The sequence below is a fragment of the Apteryx mantelli genome, chromosome 25, assembly GCF_036417845.1.
Source record: "Apteryx mantelli isolate bAptMan1 chromosome 25, bAptMan1.hap1, whole genome shotgun sequence".
Classification (NCBI taxonomy): Eukaryota; Metazoa; Chordata; class Aves; order Apterygiformes; family Apterygidae; genus Apteryx; species Apteryx mantelli.
In genome coordinates this window covers 5,775,399-5,790,297 of record NC_090002.1, presented here as the reverse complement: position 1 = coordinate 5,790,297, position 14,899 = coordinate 5,775,399, and the positions used below count along the sequence as shown (strand labels likewise).

At 65.9% G+C, this 14,899-nt stretch overlaps 1 protein-coding gene across 2 annotated transcripts; it reads left to right on the top strand.

Annotated features, from left to right (window-relative positions):
- Positions 1-14,588, top strand: SORT1 (sortilin 1). 2 transcript variants are annotated; one of them, XM_067310549.1, is made up of 20 exons: positions 1-210; positions 4,459-4,518; positions 4,820-4,893; positions 5,450-5,552; positions 5,854-6,018; positions 6,270-6,343; positions 6,998-7,047; positions 7,748-7,878; positions 8,045-8,189; positions 9,527-9,682; positions 9,912-10,018; positions 10,582-10,684; positions 10,849-11,017; positions 11,287-11,477; positions 11,725-11,914; positions 12,054-12,170; positions 12,436-12,544; positions 12,816-12,922; positions 13,636-13,759; positions 13,848-14,588. In XM_067310549.1, the coding sequence occupies exons 1-20, from the start codon at positions 1-3 to the stop codon at positions 13,860-13,862; spliced, it is 2,400 nt and encodes a 799-aa protein (XP_067166650.1). In that variant the 3' UTR covers positions 13,863-14,588. The 2 variants fall into 2 exon arrangements, with proteins under 2 accessions (XP_067166650.1, XP_067166651.1); XM_067310550.1 differs by lacking the exon at positions 1-210 and having other exon boundaries at positions 4,465-4,518; positions 7,751-7,878.
- Positions 14,589-14,899: the final 311 nt, after the last annotated feature.

Here is a 14,899-nt window from a genome sequence, read left to right as displayed (position 1 = left end):
ATGGGGCCGCGCGGGGCAGCGCCGCGGGCGTTGTGGCTGGCGCTGGCGCTGGGGCTGGGGCTGGGCCTGGGCCTGGCGCCGCCGCCCCGCGCCCCCCCGCGCCCCCCTCGTGACGGCGGCGGCGGCCTGGCGGCGGCGGCGGCGGCGGGCGGCGAGGCCTGCGGCGGCCTGCGCGGCGTCCCGGCCGCCCTCGGCAACAACACGCACCAGGTGAGCGGCCGGGGCGGGGCCGGGGCCGGGGCGGGCGGACAGACCTCCCCCCCCCCCCGGACAGCTCCCGGGACGGACGGACAGACACCCTCCTCCGCCCCATAGAGCCCGGGACGGGCAGACCCCCCCCCCGCCCCGGGTACCGGGACGGACGGACGGACGGACGGACGGACAGACAGACAGAAGGACAGACCCCCGCCCCGGCCCGGTCCCAGAACAGACAGAGCTTCCTGCGCCAATAGGTCTCAGGAGGGACAGACGGACAGAGCCTGCCCTACGCAGCTATGGGGAGGGACGGACAGACCCCTTCTCCCCTTCCCCGTCTACCAGGACAGATGGACAGTCAGACAGACAGACGGTGTCCCCCCACCCCCCAATAGCCACTGGGAGGGAGGGACAGACAGAAGGACGGACAGATCCCCCCAGGGAGGGATGGACAGACTGACACCCCCCCGCACACACCATTCCCTGTAGTCCCTGGCGCAGACAAGCGAGCCCCAGTGGCAGTGGGACAGACGGACAGACGTCCTCCTTCTACGCCCACCGGGGCAGACAGACCGACACCCTGTCCCCCTGTACCTGCTGAGGCAGGACAGGGCGGACTGACAGATGTTCACCTGCGTGTGCTTCAGGACAGACATGTGGACCCCCTCCCCCCGTTTGCACCGATCGGAGCAGACGAGGGGACAGCTAGCCAGACAGACGGACAGGCAGACAGGGGACCTGCACCCCTGCAGCAGCAGCATAGGCAGGCGCAGACGGACAGACAGATGCAGGTACTGACAGCGGGATAGGTACTGACACCCCACCACGGACAGACTGACACCCCACCGCATGCCGGGAGGGAGGAGGGATGGGGATCGCAGCAGCCCTGCGGCCCCGTCCTGCCCTCCCGCCACGGAGACAAGGGACGGACAGACGGACAGCTCCCTCCCGCCGCCGGGAGCGTGTGCCGGAGTGGCTCCTCCCGCCGCGGCTCCCCGGCGGACTCGGGGCTCCTGCTCCCCCCGGGGCCGCGGCGTCTCCCTGCGGCGGCGGATTAAACCGTGTCGCCAGATTTGGCCGACCTAAAATCCAACCCGCTGGCGACCTCAAAGCCCGCGGGCGACCCGCTCCCGTCCTTTCCCTTTCTCTCCACGATGCCGGGAAATGCCCGCGGTGCCGGCGGCCCCGGATCGCGCGTCCGGGTTGAACATTAACCGCGCCGAGGATGCCGAGGGGATGGGCCGCCCCGGGCTGGCGGCGTCCCTTGGCTCGGCCGCCGCGCCCAAGCACTCGTGCCGGGCTCGGCACCGGCAAAGAGCCGCCTAACCCGCCGCTTCCGCGAAAAGCGCTGCATCCTGGAGAAAGGGACCGTGTGGAAAATCGGCGGCGGCTGACGCGGCGTCCCGGCGGGGCGAAGCGGGCGCAAGCTGGTTCGCGGCGGGCGGCCGGCGAAACCCCGGCAGCGCTTCGCGACCTCCCTGCCCTTGCGAGGGCTCCGAGCGGAGTCGCTCCGCCGCTGCCTCAGTTTCCCCCTCCGGCAAGGCGAGGAGGAGCACGGGTCCCGCCGGCTCGGCGCCGCGTTGCGAAACAGCGTTGCGCGGACGGAGCCTTTCGCCGCGGATCGGGGCCTCGCTCCGGTCAACCCGGAAGCGGGGACGTTTCTGGAGGCTCCTTTGCCCTCGCTGCTGGCGGCTTGGCTGCTAGAGAGCTTCCCCCGGAATTCGGAGCCTCCTCGACCGCCGCGCGGGGCGACGCTCCGGAGCGGCGCTCCGGAAGGAAGGTTGCACCCTGCTGCAGTTGCCGGCTCGGAAGCGCGAGATTTGGCTCGTGGCGAGTCACCGGTGTAAAGCCCGGAGGAGGAGGGTTAGGGGCAACGCGTCGTGGCCCCGGTGCCGTTTGCGTGTCCGGGCGCCACCGTCACCTTCGTCACGGAGCTAATGAGGCGCCGCCACCCGCCGCCTCGGGCCTGACCTCGGCATTTTGCCGGCTGCAATTAAGCCCTCGCCCGGCAAGCGTCCTCCGCGGAGCCACCTGGCTAATTACAAGCCTGCGCCCCGGTATTTCTCTCCTTGCTAAACGGGGTTTCCAGCGGGCGAGGAAAGCTCCGCGGAGCCGTCGTTCCTGTTCCCGAGGGAGGGGGGCACGGCCCGAACCCGCGAGGAGCAGCGGGAACGCGCTCCGGCGGCCGGCGCAGCGTCTTTGCGCCTCCTTCCCTCGCTCGCCAGAGCCAGCTCCGCTCTTGGGGTTGCTCGGAGCCGGCTCCGCTCTCGGTGCAGAGCGGTCCGGTTTGGCCGGATATCGGCCGGCTCGCTGGGCCGCCGGGTCCAACGCCAGCAGGCCCCGGCTCACCTGCCCCCCCCCCCCCCGGGGCTTTATTTTTAGCTCTGCCCTCGTGACCGACGGGGTCAGATCATCTCTAATAATACACGAATCACAATGGTGGTTTTTTTTTCCCCCCCCCGTCTGGTTTTGCCATTTTTGGCCAACAAGTCTCCCCCGGCTCGAAGCTTTCTGCCTCGGCCCCCCCCCCTTGCTCCGCGCATCGCTTCGCCTTATCCGCTCCGCTGGGATTTGCTCTCCTGCAGTCGGCTGAAGCAGGGCGGGCGGATCCGCTAGACGCTGGGAATTTAGTTAGCGGAAAATGCCGCTCTCTTCCTCTCGAAGCCGTCGGGTCCCGCGTTCCGGCGAGCCTCGCTCCTTCCCGGGCCCTTTCCCTTCCTGCTCTCTGCGCAGCTCCGGCCCCGCTCGCCGCGGGATTTCCGCTATTTGCCGCTGTCCCGCTCCGGCCCGGAGCTCACAGTGTTTTGGCACTTTGGAAATGGCCTCGACCGTTACGTCGGAGCGGGGACGGCTATTTAATAGCACGGCGGTCCCTGCCGCTCCGAGGGAAGGAGCGGAGCACGTCTCCGCCAGCTTCGGGGATCACTGCTCGCAGCCGACGTGTCTCCCTGCCCCAGCAAGGAAATCCCTCTGTGGCTCTCGGCGGGTGCCGGACGCCCGACCACCTCCCCGGCTTTTTTCTCCCCGGCAGAGGAGGCGGCTCGAGAGAACCGGTGGGGGACACCGGGCAAAGGGGGTCCCGGGGGACCCACCATGCCGCGGGTCCCGCCGGCTGCCGGGGCCCCCCCTGCTCCCGGCGCTCAGGCCCTCTGCTCGGCCGCCCGGATTATGTTCGCTTTTATGTGTCTAATCTCCGCCGGGCTCCCTCTCTCCCGCGGTTTGGCTGTCGTGAAAGCGGCTAATTTACATTTCTTTCCTCTCTTTCTCTTTCCCCCCCCCCCCTTCTCTCCTAATGAGATGCTAATGAGGCCTCTCCGGGAGATGAATGCGGGGCCGCCGCTGGTACACGGCACGGGATGGGGTTCGGAGCCCCGGGACGCCCGGCCCGGCTGCTGCCGCTGTTTCACGTGTCCGGCAGTCTCTCCTACCTCCTTGCTTTCCCACCGCCTTCTGCAGCCCCTCACCGCCTCCCTCCAGTCCCGCTGCCCTCGCCGATCCCGCTGTTCCCGGGCCCCTGCTTACTCCTGGCACTGCTCCGGTCCAAACCAGTAGGTCCCAGTGCCGCAAAGGCAGTCTCTGGCTCCCTGCCCGGCCCCGTGGGTGCTCCGGGGCGAGCAGGGATGTCGGAGCCACCCTGCCAGCTCCGGAGGCCGGGGGCTGGCTGGCTCCCGGCTCAGCGCAGCTCGATGCCCCGGCAAAGGAGGGAGCAGGGAGCGAGCTGCCCTGCTGGTCCCTCCTCCTCCTCCTCCTCTCCGGCTGTGTTAGAGGGGACGAGCCGGGACAGGGAGGCTTTTGCCTGGAAGGGCCGTGAGCTTCCCCTGTAGGGAAATGCCCCGTAGGGAAATGCTGGGAGCTCTTGGCCACGGGACGCAGGCGGACACGGGATTCGGGAGCTCTTCGTCCCGGCCGATGAGCGTCTGAGCAGGGAAGGGAGGTCCCGCGAGGGCAGGACACCTGGATCGGCAGATCCCACGGGGGCAGGAGGTGCCCGGTGGCGCTTAGCCCGTGGGTCGGAGAGAGCTGAGTCACGCAGGGCGCCGGGCCCCTGGCTCCGGCTCCTTTCGCCATGCGCCTTTGGGAACAGGCCGCGCGGATAGCTTTACCTTCCTGGCCGCCGGCCCAGGCCGAGAGGAGGGGGAAGGCGGCCGATGGGCCGCGCGGAGCCGGCGTCCCCGTGTCACCCACGCGGCGCTTCGGGCCGGGGCGGCCCGGCTCTCCCTCCGTGCGGCCGTCTGACCGCTCTTCCCGTCTCTCTCTCCGCAGTGCATCTTCGACGATCTCAGCGGCTCCGTGTCCCTCTCCTGGGTGGGAGACAGCACGGGGGTAAGTAATGTGGCGGGGAGAAGGCTCGGCTGAGCGGCCGCGTTTCCCTCCGGCGATGCCGCGGGCGGGAAGATCCCATCACAGCACCGTCCCGCAGAGCCGGTCGGACTGAGATGATGACTCAACCCAGGGCGCCACAGAAACCCCCGGCAAGGGGAAGCGCCCTTCTTTCGGGGAGAGGACCAGGGAGGTGGGTGGGGAAGGGGGACGCAGCGGGGGGCTCTTGATCCTTCAGGAAGGACAAAAATCCAGTGAGATCGAGGTGTCCGTGCGTAACGCTCTGCTGGCTCTTTCTGCCCAGGTTATCCTTGTCCTGACCACGTTCCAGGTGCCCCTGGTGATCATGAGCTTCGGACAGTCCAAACTCTACCGGAGGTGAGTCCCGCGCCGTCCTCGGGACATCCCTCGGGGCAGGGCTGGGTGGTGTGTTTGGCCCATCCGGTCCCGGTACGGCTGTATCTGCCCTCTCCCTGCTGTGCTGGCAGGGCTCAGCCCGGCCCCGGGCGGTTGGGATCACCGCGAGGGGACCAGGAGAGCTGGGGGGCGTCGCGGAGCGGAGCCGCCGGTTTAGCACCGCACGAAGGTCCCCCCTGCACCGGCGGGATCGGCCTGTGCTGGAGCAGCTCGGCTCCTCCGGTGGGGAAGGGGCAGAGCTTCCCGGAGGCCTCTGCGGCGTCGGCGATGATGATGGGGACTGATGCGCGGGGTGGAAATGCCACCGCTGGTGGGGAGAGTATGGGTTGGAGCCAGGTGGTCGTTTCCCCTCCTAATTTCCCCTAGATTTCCACCCTGCCGTTTCCTGGGGGGGGGCATGTGGGGTGCTTCGACTCATAAGCAGAGGCAAGCTGGGAGCAGGCAGCGAGGACAGGCTGAGCCCCGGGTCCCCGTGCCGCGTCCCGTGCTGACTCGCAGCCGGTTTTCTCCCTTTCAGCGAGGACTATGGGAAGACTTTCAAGGACATCACCGACCTCATCAATAACACGTTCATCCGGACCGAGTTCGGCATGGCTATCGGCCCGGAGAACTCGGGAAAGGTAGGAGCGGGTGATGAGGCCGTGCGTCCATGCAGGTGGCCTTGCTGTGCCGGGATCCCCGCGTGCCCGGCAGCTCCGGGTGCTGCTGCCCTGCGGAACGGTGGAGGCAGCTCCGGTGTGGGCCTGCTGCGAGGCTGCCCCTGGCCTCCTGGAGTTGTCCTCTGTCCGGCTGTGCCACCGCCGTTCCCCTGGGCAGAGCTGCGCGGTGACATTTTTGGAGCTCTGGGCACACCTGGGCGGACTTCCCGCCGGGGACACCCACGCTGCCCGCGGGCTGAGCTCCCCGCTTCCCCGCACCCAGGTCATTCTGACGGGCGACGTGTCCGGAGGGAGCCGCGGCGGCAGGATCTTCCGCTCGTCCGACTTTGCCAAGAACTTCGTGCAGACGGACCTGCCCTTCCACCCCTTGGTGCAGATCCTGTACCACCCCCAGAACTCGGACTACCTGCTGGCCCTCAGCGCCGACGTAAGAGATGGGACGGTACCTTGCCCGCGGCTGGGAACGACTCAGGGCTGCTGCTTCCCCAAGGAAGAGCCGGATTGTGGCCGCTTGTCCTAGGGAACGGGCTCTGCCCCATGCTGGAGGTTGCGCTTGGCCCTTGGGGGAGGTTGGGGACCAGCTGTTTGCAGCCCTGACGGGTGGGGAAAGGCTGTTGAGCAATGGCAGGCGGTGACCAGCGAGCGTGGTGACCAGCGAGCGCGTCTCGGCTCTTGCAGAACGGCCTCTGGGTGTCCAGGGATTTCGGGGAGCAGTGGGAGGAGATCCACAAAGCCGTCTGCTTGGCCAAGTGGTGAGTGGCTGCGCAGCGGCCGGGGATGATTTGGGGAGGGGGATTGTGGCTGCTGGAGGGGGGTCTTGCATCGAACTGCATGCAGCCGGTTGTCCTCCACGGGGTTGTCCTCCACGGGGTTGTCCTCCACGGAGGTGGCTGCTGAGATTGCAGCACGAAGCACCTTCCCTGACACCCTTCGCAACCCCCTCTCCCCGTTGCAGCCTGACCTGGCAGGGGGACACGCTCCTGCCTCATCCAAGCCCCTTTGATTTAGAGGGAAGCGTCTTGTCCCTCCGCAGGCTGGGAGCACCCGTCGGCCTTCCTGGCCTCCAGGAGCCATCAGCTGCCCCGCGAGTCCCCCCCCAGCTGGGGCTTCCCTGGGATTTGAGCTTCCCCAGTGGCAGCCGGGATCCCTTCTGGAGCGTCGTGTGATCCGACAGCGGATCCGTGGAGCTCTCCGGGTAGCAGGGAGAGTGCGGGCAGGGTGATGCGAGTGCAGTAGGGCAGGGCAACCCATCCCAGGTCGAAGGGTTAAATCCGTGCGGGTGGTAGCTCCCCCCGCGCTGGCAAACAGGTCACCGAATCGGCTCTGTACGAGGGTCCCTCCCGCGATCCAGACCCCCCGGTGCATCGTACCCTACGTGTTTCTCTGATTCCCCCCTCTCTTTGCAGGGGCGCCAACGACACCATCTTCTTCACCACCTACCTGAACAGCTCCTGCAGTAAGTACCTCCCCGTGTCAGGCCATGGTCATCTGCCACGTCTCTGCGCTCTCCGGGAGCCCTGCAGAGCCCTGCGAGCCCCTCTGCTCCCCGTGCGGTCCCTTAACCTGCAGAGCGTAGGGCAGAGGGTGAAGTGGCCCGAGCAGGAACGCTCTTGGTGTGGCCATCTGCCTGCTCCGTGCAGCCTGCCCGGCCCCATCCAAAGGGACCGAGCCTACGAGTCCAGGCGTTTGAGCACCCGGTGTAGATGGTGCCTCTTAAAAGGGAGAAATTCTGTAAGCCAGGACGGGTAGGAGACAGGAATGGTGTCACACAAGCCACCTAGTGGGATAGGATCTGGGAAGAGGAGACCGAGGAGCGGTGATGGGTCGTCCGCGTCCCTAGGTGTCCAGACAAGGGAGCAGAGACCCACGTGGAGGGCAGCGCAGGTTCTCGCAGGCTTTGGGGCTGCTTGTGGCCAGCGCTTGAGGTTGGGGGAAGGATCCCGGGCATGTCTGGGCCCACAGCAGATTTTAGGTAGGGGTTGATGGGCAGGAGATCTTAGTGGCAACAAATGTCAGCTGGGAACCCCCAAAGCTAGGACATGGTCATGGCAATGGGTGATGAGGCCAGGTCCCAAACCAGGCTGCGGAGGTCAGCTAGAGGCAACGTCCTGTGTGTCCACTCCAGCGGCCTTAATCCACCTTCCCTTCCTCTTAAGAAGCTGATCTCGGGTTACTGGAGCTAAAGAAAACCTCCAACTTCGGCAAAACCTTCAAGGTCATCGGCACCAAGATCTACTCCTTTGGCCTGGGGGGGCGCTTCCTTTTCGCCTCCGTCATGACGGAGAAGGTAATCATCCCCTTCCCTCCTCCCCGGGAGCACCGGTTGCGTGGGGAGCAGGCACCCTGGGCACCGGTGGCCTGTCCTCGCCGGCAGCTCCCCGCGTCCCCTCTGCCCCTGCCCTCCTTCGCCTTGCGAGGAGGAGCGGAGGCTGAAGGACGCTCTCGCTCTCCAGGGTAACACGAGGCGCATTCACGTCTCGCTCGACCAAGGCGAGACCTGGAATATGGCCCAGCTCCCTTCCGTGGGCCACGAGCAGTTTTACTCCATCCTGGCCGCCAACGAGGACCTGGTGTTCATGCACGTGGATGAGCCGGGAGGTGAGTGCCCGGGGTAAGCAGGGACAGGGACGCGTCCTGGGGCGTCCTGGAAGCATCTCTGCACAGGGGACATGCTCCGCGGTGGGCTCTCCACGCAGCGTTAGCTCTCTGCTGACCTGCCCAGGCAGGGCTATGCCTCTGAGGAAGGACCTTCTCGTTAAGACGTTGCTAATTAGCAGGCGGTAGCTGCAGGAAAGCTTGTTCCTCTTTGCGGTGTGTGGAAAGAGTGACCATGCTGGATCCGTTTTGAGGCAACGGGGGTTTCTCCTCTTCCTTCAGTTCCTCTTTCTAAGCTGTGAACTCCTGCACTTCTTCATTCAAACAACTGGTGTCTTCTCGCTCCTCCTTCCCTCTGCAGCCGCCTCATCCTGGTCCCCAGGGCCAGGCCGTGGCTGGGTAGATCTTGGGAAGTGCCACGGAAATAAGAGCCTGTGGCCAAGGTGGGCAGAGTTAAGGGGACGCAGTCACCCCTGCTGGGAGTGTCCTACTGCGATGACAGCCCGGGTGTCCCTGCAGGGATTTCCTGCAGCTGACAGCCATTTGCAACCTCAGGGGACAAGAACCGGTTGGTTGCAGGTGGAGATGGCAGCTTCAGGACAGCCCTGGGCATTCACTGGCATTTCTAGCGCTGACCCCAGCCCTGCCGTGGGGACTGAAGCGTCACTGTTATCCCTCTGCCTTCCCCGCGGGGCTGTGCACGTCAGGGGGAGGCGCTGTGGCCATTTCGGTTTTGTCATCGGTCCCTCCCCAGAGACCGCAGGGGACTTAGAGTGAGGAGCCATCCCCAGATGTTGGGAGTGCTGCTTCTCCTTGCCTGAACTCACCAGGAAACATCTCCCCTGAGCAGAGCCTGGCTGCCCGGCTTTGGTTTAGCAGGGACAGGTCAGCGCTGGGTGCTGCTTTGAGCAGTTTGCACAGGAAAGGGGACTTGTCCCTGCAAGGTGGGGCAGTGTCACCGCTTGCCCGGAGACACAAGAGCGACTCGTCCAGAGTCGTCTGTGCAAAGGTGACTGTGGCATCCAGAGCTGAACCTGAGTCTTGGGAGTCCTCAGCCAGCCTCGGAGGCATGAACCGGAGCAAAACCAGAGCAGTCAACACCTGCCGGCTCCATCCGACGTGAGCTGAGAGCCTCAGCTGCCCCCCTCTGCAGCCCACCCCAAGTCTGCCCCGCTGGTCCCTGCTCTCCAGCCTGCCCATGATGGGACATGGCCGGAGCAGCAGGCTCTTAGCAGGTCCTGGGTGGAGAGATGGAGGCTGTATGTCCGTTGTAGTGCCTGGGAGCAGGCTGCCTGCTCCCTGACCCCACGGTTATTTCTGTCCCATTGCCTGTCTTGCAGATACGGGTTTTGGCACCATCTACACCTCCGATGACCGAGGCATCGTGTACTCCAAGTCCTTGGAGCGGCACCTCTACACCACCACCGGCGGGGAAACGGACTTCACCAACGTCACCTCGCTGCGGGGCATCTACATCACCAGCGTCCTCTCGGAAGGTGAGCGGCCGGGCCGGGATGTCCAGGCTCCATCCCCCTCTGTGCACCAAAACTGGGCTGAAGCCTCCCCGGGGCTGAGACCTGGCACCTGCGGGGTTGCGAGGGGAGCGTGACTCCTGCTGGGGCCGCCTCGGGGGCTGGAGGCTGGGGCCCACGGGCAACACGGAGCGTGAGGACACGCTCAGCACCTTCCCAAAGCCCGAGGCCTCCCATCTGCTCTTCCCACCAGACAACTCCATCCAGTCGGTGATCACCTTCGACCGCGGCGGCGAGTGGGTACCGCTGAGGAAGCCGAAAAACACCACGTGTGACTCCACAGCCAAGAACAAGGAAGAGGTGGGTCTGTCTTGTGATCCCGTCCCCCCAGGGCTGTTCTCCTTGGCACCGGGGTCACCCCATGGGGACCTGCTCCCCATGGCGCAGGGCCCTGTGCCGATGGCAGTATCGGCTCTGTGTTGCGGGGCTGATCTCTCCCCGCCATGGGTGGGATTTGGCCGCAGACCTTTGGGCCCTGCTCTGGGTTAGGGGGGCACAAGGGTGCTGGAGGGCAAGTGGGTTCATCCTGCAGCCCCAGCAAGCGGTGCTGCGGGGACAGGACCAGCTGTGTGTGACCCAGGGATGGGTTATGGGTGGCACCTCAAGGGTGTGCGGGAAGCCCTGAGCAGACTGAGGGTGCTGGGTTGTCCCCAGCACCCACCGGCTGTTAACGGGCAAAGGATCAGTCCTGGAGAGTGTGTCTGGCTCCTCGGCTTTGCGTTAGGCCAACGGTGCAACTGCTGGAGTTGGCCACAGAGGGGCTGCGCGGGGCTGAGCAAGCCGGCAGGGTCGTGCCAGCCAGGCCACCTTGCCCGCGCGCATCTCCTCTCGCTCCTGGACGGGCTCTTCTCTTGCGTTTGCAGTGCAGCCTCCACATCCATGCGTCCTACAGCATCTCCCAGAAGCTGAACGTGCCCATGGTGCCGCTGTCCGAGCCCAACGCCGTCGGCATCATCATCGCCCACGGTACCGAACGTCACTGGCCGGGGGGAGCGGGACTCATTGGGGCTGGTGGGTCACAACCAGGTCCTACCGGGGAACACTGCTTGCTGCTGGCACCCACGAGTGGGAGGGGAGGGCAAAGGACCTGGGTTCGCGTCCCTCCGGCTAACGCTGTCCCCACCTTCCAGGGAGCGTCGGAGGGGCCATCTCGGTGATGAGCCCGGACGTCTACATCTCGGACGACGGGGGCTACACGTGGGCGCGGATGCTGGAGGGGCCGCATTACTACGCCATCCTGGACTCCGGCGGCCTCATCGTAGCCGTCGAACACACCAGCCAGCCCATCAACGTGATCGAGTACGCACAAACTCGCACCGCTCTGGCTTGAGGCTGCGAGGGGGCCCTGAAGCCGAAGGGAAGATGGGGAATGCTTTGGGGGGTACCTCGAAAACAGCACGGGTGTTCGCCCCTCTCGGTCCCCGGGGAGGAGCGTTGCGTCCCCATGGGCCAGGGGTGTCTGATGTGTCTGCGGGTCTCGTCCCAGCCCGTGCGTGAAGGAGGGATGGTTTCTGGGCATTAATCACCCCTTGCTGGCTCCTGTCCCCAACCAAACTCTTTCCTGGCAGGTTCTCCACAGACGAAGGCCAGTGCTGGTATAAGTACACTTTCTCCAAGGACCCCATCTTCTTCACTGGCCTGGCATCCGAGCCCGGAGCCAGATCCATGAACGTCAGCATCTGGGGCTTTCGGGGCAACTTCCTGTCCCGCAAGTGGGTCTCGTACACCATCGACTTCAGCGAGCTGCTCAGCAGGACCTGTGAGTGCCTCCCGGAGATGGGGTGCTCGCGCCCGCGCGGGCCGGGGGACCGCCGGCGTCGGGCCAGGGGACGCTTTTGCACCGAGACGCTGGGTCAGGCCACGTTAGCGGAGCCTCTCCCCTGCTTTCCGTGCGTGGGAAGGGGTGACCTAGGGACACGGAGCGATGGGACGCGCTTCTCGCCCCGGCGGCGGTGCGGGCGGGCAGGCTGCTCGTGCGCCGCGCGCCTCAGCCCGCTGCCTCCTAGGCGAGGACAAGGACTACACCATCTGGCTGGCTCACTCCAGCGATCCCAGCGATCCCAGCGACGGCTGCATCCTGGGCTACAAGGAGCAGTACCGGCGCCTCCGCAAGTCCTCGGTGTGCCAGAACGGCCGGGACTACATGGTGACCAAGCAGCCATCCGTCTGCCCCTGCACCCTGGAGGACTTTCTCTGGTAGCTTCGACTTGGCATCTTGCACCATCCCTCCCCAGCTTGTGCCAGTTTGGCCTGACTGGGGCCGCCTGTTTCTTGTGGGTCGCGCTCTGGGGCTCCCAACGGGCTCTGAACTCCTGCTCTGCCCTTCTTCCCGCAGCGATTTTGGCTACTATCGCCCGGAGAACCAGTCTGTCTGCGTGGAGCAGCCGGAGCTGAAGGGCCACGACCTGGAGTTCTGCCTGTACGGCAGGCAGGAGCTGCTCAAGACCAGCGGGTAAAGCGTGTTCTCACCCCTTTCTCCTCCTGCGCCGGCTGCGTTTGATGCTACCGGGAGGTGAACCCGGCTCGGCATCGCTGGAGCCAGGCACGTGGAGGAACGTCGGAGTCAGCACAGGGGCGGTCGCCAAATCCCTGGGGGGTTCTTCGCCCAGCAGGGAAAAATCCTGCCTGATCCAGCACCCTCGATCAGGGCTTGCTGGAAACAGCTGGGGAAATTCCTGCACGAGCCACCGGCTAATCAGGCATCGTCTTGATTCCAGGTACCGGAAGATCCCAGGAGATAAATGTTCAGGAGGGGAAAGTCCAAGCCGGGAAGAGACGGACATGAAGAAGAAATGCACCAGCAACTTCCTGAGCCCCAGCCAGCTGGTAGGTGACAGCGGTGCGGGATGGCAGAGGTGACGGCAGCGAGCCGTGGGCCATCTTCTGCCCGCGGCCGTGCAGCCGATGCGCTTCCCGCCGTCACTGCTAAACTGCGGGACCGTCCCGCCTAAACCTCTTACAAATTATCTGCCTGAGCCTGACTTTGGGCTGCAGAAGGGCTTTTCGTCCCCGGGGCTGGACGGGCATGTTTCGGTGGGGGAACATTTAAACCTCGCGGCTGTAGAAACTCTGCTCCGGTTCCTCGTCTCCTCCGCAGGCAGCGTCTTCCAGCTCCACTCCCATTATCCTGGCTGTCGTCGGTCTGCTGCTCGTCACCGCCGTGGCTGGGGTGCTCGTCATCAAGAAATACGTGTGTGGGGGCAGGTGAGGATCCGTTCGCTCTGGCGCGGGCAAGCGGGAGCCTTGCGTTGGCCGTCTTGTTCCGGCCTGGGCTCCCCTGATCCTGGATAACCGCCTGCGCTTAGGCATGGATTGGTAGCTACTTCGCTGAGCCTCTGCTCCGCTTTCCAGTAACGAAGGTGGCTGCTAATTGCTCTGCTGCCTTGGGATTTGCCTCCGACCTCGCCTTAGTTGCCGGGATGGGAATTCGGATGCTGGCCTTCCCCTGGGGGCTGCCCCAGCCCTTGAGCCTCGAGCGTGAGGATGAAGCTGGGTTGAAATAATCCCCTTTCCTCCAAGGAAAGGAGGCCAGTCCCTAAATCCTGCCTGTCCTTCCTGCTTCTCCTGTGCCGCCGGTTGGCTCTGCACCTTCTCCGCTCCCTGGCCCGGCCGGGATGCGCTGCGGTGCAGCCAAAGCAGGTCCCCACCTCGCCCTGGCGGCTTTTCCCAGCTCTTAGGGCACAACCGGAGCTGGAGCTCCCTCCGCCATAGCTGGGCTCCCAGTGGGATCACCTCGGCCATCCCTGAGCACCCCCCCCGGCAAACCGCCCTCCCCGCGGCTGACCTCGTGCTGCAACCGGGCGGCAGTGCCAGCTTTGGCCGCGAAGGACCAGGAGTGCCGCGGGGCAGCGGACGGGCTCGCCGGCGGAGCGGGGAACTGTCCGAGCGCGTCCCTCACCCGGCTCTGCTCCCGCCAGGTTCCTGGTTCACCGCTACTCCGTCCTCCGGCAGCACGCGGAAGCCAACGGCGTGGAGGGCATCGACGCGCTGGACCCCGTCACGCCGCCTCGGAAAGGCGGTTACCACGATGACTCGGACGAGGTGAGCGTGGCCGCCGGCGCGAATCCAGCCCGGCGGCCGAGGGTCCGGCACGCGGCGCCCCCGGGTGACGCTGCCTTCTCTCCCCCAGGACCTGCTGGAGTAGCGGCACGGCCGCGCCGTGGCCCGGCGATGCCGCAGGGCTGCCCGGCGCCTCCGGCCTCGCGGGCAGGTCTCTCCGCGCCGCCCGCTGCCCCGTCCGGTGCCTCGCTGGCCTGCTCCGGGCCCATCCGCCTCGGGCAGCACCGGCTCCACCGCCCCGAGGGAGGCTTCGCTGCTGGGGTTGGGGTGGGGGGGAACACGCAGGATTTTAACTTAACTTTATTTTAATATTTCTTTCCAGCTGTTGGGGGCGGGCGTTTGGTCTTCCTTTTATTTTATTTTTTTCCTTTGGCCGCCGTTTTTTTTTTTTTTTTAAGGACAGCTAAGTAGGAATGGGAAAGGACCCGTCACTAAGTGCTAGCGTTACTCGATGCAAACCCCCCCCCGCGGGGAGCAGCCCCTAACCCCGCTCTACCGCGGCACCGTCGGCGTTCCGGCAGGCGGGACGGAGGCTCCCCCGCGGCTCCCTTCCCCGCCGCTGCCCCTTCTCTTCTCCAAAGCAATACGAGCCCGGCCGCCGGCGCCCCTCCGCTCGCCGGGCTCCTGCGAGAGCCGTCCCCGTGCCCGCGGGGAGATGCCACCGCGATGGCAACGCTTGGCTCTCCGCACCCCCCCCCCCCCCCACCTCCCGGGCTGGCCTTGGCCAAGGGAAATGCAGCAATAACGAATTCAAGCTTGAAGATGTTTTAACGAGAGGCCGGTGGGGCGCGTTGCTGAGCGGGACCCGCGGCAGCCGCGGAGGAGCTGCAGCGCCCGGCTGAGCGTGGCACCCCCCCCGCAGCGGGTAGGTCCCTGGCGCTCCCCCCCCTTCTCTCCACTGCTTTGAACCTGCCAGGTTTTGGTCCCAGCACTGTTACAGTCTCCTTACACTGGAAATCCCAGGCTGCCGCACCCGCCGCGAGCCCCTGCGCCGGGACGTGGGCGCAGCCTCCCTTGGTGCCGCTCGAGCCCGGCGCCCGATGCCGCTGCGGATGCTGCGGCAGCCGCGGGCTGCGGCTGGGCGGTCACGACGGGGCTTTCGCTATCGCCATCCCCGTGCTT